The sequence below is a fragment of the Sebastes fasciatus genome, chromosome 3 (assembly GCF_043250625.1).
Source record: "Sebastes fasciatus isolate fSebFas1 chromosome 3, fSebFas1.pri, whole genome shotgun sequence".
NCBI classification, from domain to species: domain Eukaryota; kingdom Metazoa; phylum Chordata; class Actinopteri; order Perciformes; family Sebastidae; genus Sebastes; species Sebastes fasciatus.
Window position 1 is genome coordinate 2,028,450 of NC_133797.1, and position 10,567 is coordinate 2,039,016.

At 42.7% G+C, this 10,567-nt stretch overlaps 1 protein-coding gene across 8 annotated transcripts in view; it reads left to right on the forward strand.

Moving 5' to 3' along the window:
• Positions 1-10,567, forward strand: part of rptor (regulatory associated protein of MTOR, complex 1) — a 270,013-nt gene that overhangs the window by 147,205 nt on the left and 112,241 nt on the right. For all 8 annotated transcript variants that reach the window (XM_074631008.1, XM_074631011.1, XM_074631009.1 and 5 more), the window contains 2 exons: positions 6,633-6,733; positions 9,872-10,016. In XM_074631008.1, coding sequence (XP_074487109.1) covers positions 6,633-6,733; positions 9,872-10,016 — 246 coding nt within the window. The remainder of the gene's footprint in view (positions 1-6,632; positions 6,734-9,871; positions 10,017-10,567) is intronic.

A 10,567-nucleotide genomic window follows, 5' to 3' on the forward strand; every position in this document is an offset into this window, starting at 1 on the left:
TGGAACAGTTGGTGTATCGATAAAAGTAAAATGTGGCAAAGTACAATGGAAACCGATTTAGCGAATACAATTCGACTGGCACTCTTTTAATCACATCATCTTGATGTGCCTTCTTCTTCTGCACTGGTATAATGGTTTTCTAACTGGAGAATTGGTGCAACCCAGATTTGGACATTAATCGTGGCCCGATGGCCGTTGCTACAAAAAATGACTATGTGGCTACCAAATCTCCCCTGTAGGTGGACCCTGTGGTCACCAGGTTTTATTGTGTCTCTCAATGAGATGACGGTGTCCATGTCCTAACCATAAACTGTATGTCGAAGGTGACGTGAGCGAGCGTCAGCGACAAAATCTGTTTGATTGCATCATTTTCTATTGGAGTGTTCTGACTGGCCGCGAGCGCTGCAGCACTGCACAGCACGACTGAACTTTTGTCTAACGCCCTGTTTCTATCTATTCCTGTTGCTTGCTTTGAAAGCGCCGCAGTGGACAAGGAACGTCTGATTGGAGAAGTTGTAATGAGGAGCTACCTTTAGGGATGAGATCGGCATTAATCCTTTCTAGTTGCTAAGGGGGGATGCATTTTGGTCATTTTGCTAACAAGAGTTATTCTTCGGCCTTTAAAATGTGTGGGGAGGTGATCGGCCTCAAATAGTATTCAAAGCAGCTTTTTTTTCCTTTGTCATCATTTTGCTGTGTCCAAATTCTACACGTGGACATGAGCATGAGCAAACAGCTACTCGGCATTACACTCACTGACCACTCATTGGGCACGTGGTACACCTTTAAAGGTCACACACAGTTGGAAAGCTTGTATCCAACACTCATCGCCCTGGAAATATTACAAACATTTGTTGCAAAATGTATTCAGCATAATGCCAGCATTGAGTAGTTGTGTGCTGTTGATTTGTTTATTAATTTGATTATTCCTTTGTCTCTCCTCCATCTGTGCACCCTTCTGTCTCCGCTTCCCACATACATCCAACACACATTCTGGCCATATTCAATCACAAAAGCCTTTTAGATGAGAGAGTCACGACGCTTAGCAGCGTGTGGATTTCAGCTGCTTACAATACACTTGGATCTCTCTCAAGCTACAGCATCTCTCACTGTGTCCCTCACATTCAAGTGCACACAGTCTTTTCTTCACATCCCTTCTTTTTCATCTCTCACAGGGCTGACACAAGTGTGGTGGGTTGATCCTTATTCACAGCCTCCCTCTGAGACTTTCACAGTGAGTCCCCAGCCCCCTGTGGGCGGGGTCGACCCTGTGGTGTCTGACATTGTGCTTGACTCAACGGGTGGTATCTAGACTTATACTCCATTATTTAAGGAGTCTTATCACTGTGATGGCATCTCAGCGTTAATAATAATGCCGAGGAGATCCTTTATTGATCCCGTGATGAGAGACTTTATGTCCTCGCTCCACAGAGACGTCCACCAGAAGAGTCTGCTATACAGCAGCAACCCTCGAGGTGGTCGACATTTGGCTCTTTGCTCTAGATAAGAGCAACAGCTTATCCCTTTTATAGAGGACTTTGTGACCTTGTTCTTGTATCTAGACATATTCAGATTGTTTATTGATCCAGCTGAGGTTAGACTTGGGCGTGAGGCATTGGGCGCCATAAGGCACCTTTTTATATTTCTGCCCCGTCAGTATCCATGGTATCAATAGGTCCTATTGACTATGTAAATGTGCTCTTTAAGAATAAATTTTTTTTTTACACTTTAAAGGGACTGTTTGTAACTTCTTACACGTATAAATCATTGCGGGTCGGTGTCCCATGCGCGCTCGCTTGTGGCTACGCTGTTCAGACTCAGACTCCAATACAAACTACACGGAAGCACCAAAACCTCTTGGTTGTATCTAGTGAAGCCCGTCTGTTAAACAGTGTTGGCCGCGATCGGAGGACGCGGGGGAGACCGTAGCTTTGGTCTCCAGGACCGGAGTCTCTGCTGTACTCTGCTCCTCTGCTTGCCTTCACTCACACACCGTGCTCGTTCTCACTCTCTATCTCCACCTCTCACGTGCATGCCCTCACACTCCACACTGCAGAAGAGTTAGTTTAGCTCTGAGAATATCTAGTGAATGTACAGTGGACGTTTGTGCAGAAATAACTGCTGCAGCTCCTCCAGACCAACAGAGGTTTCTCGTGTCTTGTGAAGTGACGGGGCTCCGCTGATTCGATTTTGGTTATCAAAGGTGAAGGTCACTGTGACCTCATAAAATACGTTTTTGCCATAACTCAAGAATTCATATCCTTATTATGACAATTTCACACAAAAGTCTATTAGGATAAAATGATAACATTTTCGACAGACATGGATGTAAACAGCAATTTGACTGGTTGGCGGAGGCGTACAACCATGAGGCGGTAATTCTAGTCTCTTCTCGATCTGAACACTTCTAATATTAGGTAGTGTGAACGGGGCCTATGTCTGACCTTTCTACTTTATGCCTATAGTGACTTGGAGAGTTCAGTAACATGAGTGTGAGTTTTAGTGTCTCAGCAACCGCCCGTTCCATTGGTTAATAGATCAATAGTAGTAACTAATAACAAAGCTACATATAGATAGCACTTCTCAAATTAGTATAAGGAGGTGCTTTATAAAATAGTAAGATGCTTTAAATAAGTATCACTGTAAATATACTGTATACAGTAATGTAGCACAACTAAAATGGTTAAAACCATAGAAGTTATTACAAATTGCAAGTATTTTGATGGATGACACAAGCTTGAGCACCTCTGAGGGCATTTTTCCAGCCTGTTGAAAAATTCATCCATCAACAGCATCTGTCCATCCACTCACCAAGACACCATCCTTTTCCGTCTTCAAACATATTCCACTGGATACTGAGCAAGGATATGAACTGCTGAGTGTTCATCCTTACTGCTGACTTGCCAAACACCTTTTGGCAAGCACTCAAAGTGCTCAGGAGCTGGCCAGCCCTCATGGTTATACAGTAGGCTTGTACCTGCCAGGAGCTTCACTGCTTGCTATTATTTGTCACTTAAAAATGGAAATGGGAGGTTTAGGGCAGGGAAAGGTCAGACTCTCTGTGTATAGTTATGTCATTTATTGGGCTGCTGATCGACTTTACGTGCCAGCTGCCAGACTGTGGTGCTACTTATAGGTTGTAAAAGTCTTTTCTAATTGATTAACATTAAGCAAGTTATGTAATATTATATAGTATTAGCATAGTCAGTTATTATTAGATATGTATATAACTATATTTAATGCTTCTATCTCAAGACAAAGACATGCTCTTGGCAGTGCTCCAGTGCACCAACTAATGATAATAAAACCACAGTGGAAACAAAATGTTTGGCAGTGACAGTGGGTGATGACATTTCTGGGATGGGGAGAGAACCGGGAAGAAAACACTTCAGCATGTCAATGTTGTGCAATGAATGTAACAGACCCAATCATACCAAGCCCCTATTATTTTCAGGGTTTCCGCCACTGTATTGTAAGCCTGGTGGCCTGCCGGGCCGGAATTGACTTTCTGGCCGGGACAAAACCTCAGGGAATTATGTATTTTTAAGATATATTTTTAAACTAAAATGTGTTTTACAATTAGCAAAACTCCTTTTAAGGAATAACATTAGCTAGTGTCGTTGTTATGAAGATAACAGTATAGCTGTGAGCGTAGCAGTGCAGTGTGTGTACGGTTTAGGCAGTTGGTGAAGAAGTCCTACAACTCCTCAAGACACAAGCCAAGTTCCTGTGTCTTGCTTGCCACAGTCTGTTTACAGAGGGGGTTACCCCAAAGTTAGCCACAACTTCAGCTCAGACTCGCTTAAGGTGGGCTGTTAAGGTGGACCAGCGCTATTTTCATAATGACAAGCCGCTCCTCAGAGTTTGCTAAGTAATCCCCCCATCCCCCACACATCTGTCAGAAGCCCTGATCTTAGTACATAAGTGAAGAGGCTTTTGGCCGTCACCATCTTCTTTTTTTGGAGACAGCAGTGACCATATTTGGATGAGAGGGTGGAGCTGGGGAAGAGCGAGGCCCTGCGGGGCCAAGCACTGTTAGCATAGCAAACGCTAAGTTACCAGCCAGCGATAGCGCTTGCTAGCTAGCTTGGTTAGCAAAGTGCATCCATGATTCAGGTTCACTGTAATATTAAATGGGATGCTAGTTTTGGCTCGCAAAAAACATGCTCAAAGAGGACCTATTATGCTTTTGTGCTTTTTGCTTTTCCTTTAGTGTGTTATATAGTTTTTTGTTCATGTAAAAGGTCTGCAAAGTTACAAAGGCCAAAGTCCAGGCCAAAGGGAGATACCCTCCCCCACAGTAACACTGCTGCTGAAAGGCCTTGCTTGATTTGGTTGACCAATCAAAGCGTTGGGCCAGCTGACCAATCAGAGCATACTGGGCTTTTCGGGAGGGGGGGATTGATTGCAAATTAATTGCACATTTTTTATCCGTTCAAAATGTACCTAAAAGGGAGATTTGTCAAGTATTTAATACTCAAATATACACAAATACATTCTCTACATTTGTTCATTAAGTTAAAGCATATCCTCCTGTTTTCTTTACTCAGACACAAATGATCCAGTTGTTCACATGAGCAAGCGTTATTGTTTTGCCCTCATCCTCCCGTCTACTCTCACAGCTTTACATAGTGTTCCTTTAGAGGCAGACGCCTAGGTGTAGTAAAGGTGATTTTCTGGGCTTTGCTACAGTGATTACTGCCATGTCGTCTTGGGCTCTGTCTGAAAGAGATTTCTCTGCTCTCATTTCCGTGGTGCTCCCACTCTCCGGTCACGGAATTACTAGTCTGATGTGAAGTGCCAGACTGTGAGCGGGAGGGGTTCTATAAAAATGGATGTTTGGTGCCTGGGTTCATGTTCCTCTAACACACATTGTAGCTACACAGCTGTGTGCATACTGTACTGCAGTCATGGCCACTTAAGACTCAGGAGTCTTTCAATACTTCTGATATCCTCAGCCAACTGCTGAATGTTACATTTCTGTAATGAGATTTCAATCACTTATGTTCCTTCACTACAGTCAAGAAAACAATTTATCCTCGGACAAAATATAGTTAAATCACGTTTAATACACTACTGCTCTATCAGTATGGTGAGTATACAAATCTGACATGGGTAGTGGTGACAAATAATAATACAGTATTGACACATTACATGAGGAATTAGAAGGGCACTCGGAGAGCGAAGACCTCCACCAAGGCCATTTCCATTTCCATTAGGGCTGGGAAGATACGCATATCTCCCGATTCCATACTATCACGATTCTTGGGTACCGATTCGATATGTATTGCGATTTTTAAGTATTGCCATTCTACAAGTATTGTAATTCAAAATAACAATTTATTGTGATTTTTGTTCACTTTTTTAACACTAGACAATGGGGAAATGTTGAATCATACACTTCTAGGGACATTTACTTTGGATAATCTCTAAATTAATAGAGTAAAAATGTTTGATTTTCAGCATGTATGTAATCAGAGATGTCCTGAAGTCAGATATATAGCCATTGAAAAGAATCATTTATTAAAAGTTTTCCAGCAACCCAAAAGTCAAAGAATAAAGACATTTCCCTCACAAGTTAGTGGTCATTTCTTTTTAATTTATAAGGGATATGTAATGTTTTATACTTCTGCTGAATATAATCCAATCAATCTTATTTCCATAGATGTATTTTGTATATATAGTTTCATTTGTTAACACCTTATTTTGAAAACCAGACGTAGTCACACGTGTATACTTCTGCTAACTTCGCCAAGTCTTTCGCTAGCTCTCCCGTCAGCTCCGTTCTCTTTATCCATCCATGGTCAGCTCTATCGGGGCCGTTTGAATGCAGAGAACATAAATGTCAGTATCTGGGTGCTCTACAGTTGTAGTGTCGGCCCATTTGACCACGGAGATGAGAGTGACGGCCGGCTTTACCGCAAGTTACCGCGATACGATAACGTTTCCTGTCCGTGACAGAGTTAGCATGCAGCTTTAGCCGTGATGTCTAGCTCTGCTTTTCCTGTCAATGTGTGAAACCCAAAGTGTTTCCATCCTTTACTGGATGTGTAGTGTTTACCACGCTGGACTTAACATGGGAGGGTGCAGGTCGTATCCATGCTGACCCTCCGCCATTTTCTGCTGTGTCATTTCGGCTCGCTGCGGTTTGTTTTGGTTTAAGGCTACGGGACAATCAGACATCACGTTACTCAGACTACAACAATAAAGGCGGTAACTTCCTTCTGCCTCCGCAAATATATCAATTCTGGCATTAACATTTTTTTTCCAAATCATTACAAAAAAATTGCAATACATAGGTGAATCAAGTTAACCCCTAATTTCCATATATGAAAAATAATGCGTGTATCTGACCAGTGATTCGGATCTGCTCCAAAGTGTAATGGGTGCTTCCTTGGCCGATACTGCACCTGTCCACCAAGTATCATGAAAATCGCACAAATAAACACGCATGAATATTCAAACATGCACTCATTGTTAGTCTCTCTGGTAAGAGCCTAAGTGCCTGTCAATGTAAATGTCTTCAGATGTGTTGTGATAATACTTGCCACGTTGTGCTCTTAGTCAACTATGGGACATCCAGTGAGCGCGGCTGACACACTGCCATCTGTGTTATGTTGTGTGTGGTGCAGGATCCCCGGCAGGCTCAACGACAGACGCACTCCCCTCGGAGAGCTCAACTGGATCTTCACAGCCATCACCGACACAATCGCTTGGAACGTGCTGCCTAGAGGTGAGGCTTTACATACACAGACAAAACTTGTTTAATCAAATATCAATTTTATTTTCCAATCTGACAGAATACTGCCAGTTTACTACAACTTTGGTCTTATTTTTGTAATTTTGGCCATCAATTCCATCAGCTACAATAACATTGTACTCACCAAAGTAATTGATGAAATTCGGAACACTGACGTCGCTCAAAAGAAATTCAAGAAAAAGTCAAGAAACAGGAATGGTCAGCCAATTGAGCATTCATTGAATCCTCCCCCACCCCCCCAACAATGATTGTACAATCTTAGCTTACCAACGGTTCTAGGGTTAGGGCATTGGTGCCCAAACCTTTTTCTGCAGGTCCCCGTTTTTAGATAAAGTTGAGAAAGTTTGTGACCCGTGTTGAGATCAGTTGAGCCAAGCCCCGTCCACCAGCCGGAGCAAACCTTCTCATTTTACAGCTAAACAGTACACTACAAGATGATTCTGGAAACATTTTATGCAAGAAATAGTCATTACAGTAACAGAATATTGATTCATATATGATCAGCGCTGCCTAGTTTGACCGTTTGATCGGAGTTCGCGAGTGATTGACAGGTGCCTCCGTTGAATTTGCAGCCAATAGGAACGCTCTCTCTATGAAATGACATGTGATTGGTCAAAGTCTCCCGTCAAGGGCTAGATTTTCTAAAGCCTGAAAACAGAGCCATGAGGAGGAGCAGAAGTCTAGTTTTCTCTCAGAACACTTGAATTACAATATGCTGAAAGGTTATTATGGAATTTTTGCCAAATGATGCCAAAAACATTCTGCCTACTGCAGCTTTAAGTAGAGTAAATATCAGACACTTTAATGCTTTTAATCAAGTTATATTCTAACAGGTGACTTCTACTAAAATAATTTTCTGGTTAGATATCTGAACTGTTACTCAAGTGTAGCTTTCAGGTACTTCATCCACCGCTGCTTGAGTACAATGTTATCATAACTGATAGAAACTATGAAAATAAAACCCAAGTACTAGTGTTATTGGTGTTGAAGGTGAAGGAAAGACACACTTGGAAAGACACACTAAAGTTTTGAAACTCGTTATTTCAACATGTCCAGCCTTTGATGAAAAATTAAATGACCGGCATGTTTCAGCTCACAGGGAGCCCAAATTAGGGCACCTTGTAAAAACAGTAGTGGAGCATCAGCAAAAGTGAAACTTTGAGAAGATCCCTAGTGGTTGAACACAGGGAAGGTGTTGATATAAAAAGCCAGAAGTGCAGCAAGTGCAGGTTGCCTCCTCAAATGGAGATTAATTGTGTTTAGAGTGTCGAGCACAGTAATAGGGGATATCATTTTAACAGTAATTTGGCGCTCGCACACACATACACACTCTAACAAAACTCTGCGTGGTGGTGACAACACATGCATACTCACAATAACCATTACCCACAGGCTCAGATAAAAATACTCACACACTCTTCTTTTTTGACAGCAGATATCTTTTGCATGCAGCACGTATACCTGTCTCTTGTATGCAGCACATTACCACACACACACACACACACACACACACACACACACACACACAAACACACAGACACACTCTCTCACTCTCTCAGACTCCCCTGAGACAAACTGTATCCCTGCTAGAATAGAAATGTGACAATGCTGATGGCTGCCAAAGCCTTTTAAACCCCCGGGGCTCTGCTGTTAATGAAGCAGCCCACATCACAGAGAATCCCTGTAATGAAGGCACTGCACACTTAATCCACACACACACACACACACACACACACACACAAACACACAAACACACAGACACACAGTAGCACAAACACTTCAACATTTAAACAGTGGAACACTAACAGCAGGCACAGGAGTTGTCAGACACTGTCTCTCATATAATATCCGCAAGATACACACACACACACACACACAGACACACACACAGCCGTGTGCTTCTTCTTGTGAGGACACCCATTGACATAATGCATTCTTGAGCCCCTTACCCTAACCTTAACCATCACAACTAAATGCCTGACCCCAACCCAAATGGTACGTGTCCACAGGGGCGTTTTTTATCGCGAGGGATCGCCTCGCTTCCCAGCATTGGATGCTTGATGAGCTGCCACTTGACACGAGGCGATTGGCACCTGATTGGACGAACGCTTTTCCTCGTGGGCTGCTGCTCCCAGCTTTAAAACTGGAACCAACATGGTGGCTTGTTTGGAAATTTTGGGAAATAGTTCAACAAAATGTGTTTCTGAAAACATTTTATAATACTCATCTAGAAATAAGCCATAGAGTTGCTAAATCAGTCTTTATTTTAGATCGACAACGTTTACTTTAAAATTAAAAGTTTCTCGGGAGTTTCCAGACGTGGCGAGTTGCGCCGGACACCCCTGATTTGCCTAAAGTAGACAAGACCTCAACTTTATTCAAATGAGTAGCGGGTGATGTGACGGTCCATCTCTCGAATCGCACTGCCAGGTTACCAGAATGCATTGCATGGCTGCTTACATAGGCAATGAATGGGAAGCATGGAAAGGACGGCGGCTGTGGACACGTACCATTATCCTAACCTGAACCTTAAAACCAAGTCTGAACCCTCAAACAGGCCTTTGAAGGTCTGTCTGAAGGTGAGGACCGGCCACTCACTTTCCAAAAATGTCCTCACTCTGAAGGTCTAAAACTCAAATTGGTCCTCACAAAGATAGCTGTACAAGTACACACACACACACACACACACACACACACACACACACACACACACACACACACACACACACACACACACACACGCACACACACACTTATTCACTCTCTCACACAAACGGGGGGGTCACAATCATACGCCAGAGATCGGCATGGGATTGGCATGGCCTCATTAAAGTGAATTAGTGAATACGCTAATGAGCTGAAGAGGATGTGACCACGACCCATCGCTTTAATCTGAATATCACTGTCCTCTATATTCTCTAAGCATACTTACACGCTACTTTTTCTCCATAGTGGCCACTTTGCTCTATTTAAACTTCTTTCTTTTACTCCAGTTTGATTTCCATTCACTCACTCCGTGCCCCATTTTCCTCACTTGCAATCCCGCCTTTTATTCATTCAGTGCCCCTTGTCTGTCTCTGACGTGATGGGTCATTTCTATTCTATCTTTAGATTTGTTCCAGAAGTTGTTTCGCCAGGACCTGCTGGTGGCGAGCTTGTTCCGCAATTTCCTGTTGGCGGAGAGGATAATGAGGTCGTACAACTGCACACCGGTCAGCAGTCCCCGGCTGCCCCCTACATACATGCACGCCATGTGGTAAGACACACAAACTGAGCTCGGGGCTTGATTTCATGCACACAGACACACAGATGCCCGTGGCTTTGTATAGCAGAAGGCAAGAGGAAGAGAAAGCAGTCGTTCATAAGGCTTTGCTATTTGTTTACACACACTGAAGTTAAAGGATGAACAGACTTCCTAACAGATAACTTCTTTTATGAGACAAGAGACAGACAGTGTTGTGTTGTTTGTGGTATGGGATTTAGATCTAAACGGCTACTTTTGAACAGCCATTGAGAGATTAAAAAAACAGGTGAACTTGGTCACTTATGCACAAATAGCAGATCTGCCCAAAAGTTAAGGGCTCGTTTATTGAATGAAAACTCCTCTCTAAAATAGTTTTCTACTGTGAAAACAATTAACAATGCACGTTGTGTTTCTGTGTCCATTTAGCATGAATTTGTAACTTGTCTTATTACCGTTGGTAATTGGAAAAACAGACCATGTGTTGCCAAAGTAAGATATTCTTAGCAGTGCTTGCTGCTCTGCTTTACAAAGCTAAGATAGATACTCATACTCACAGAGTGAAG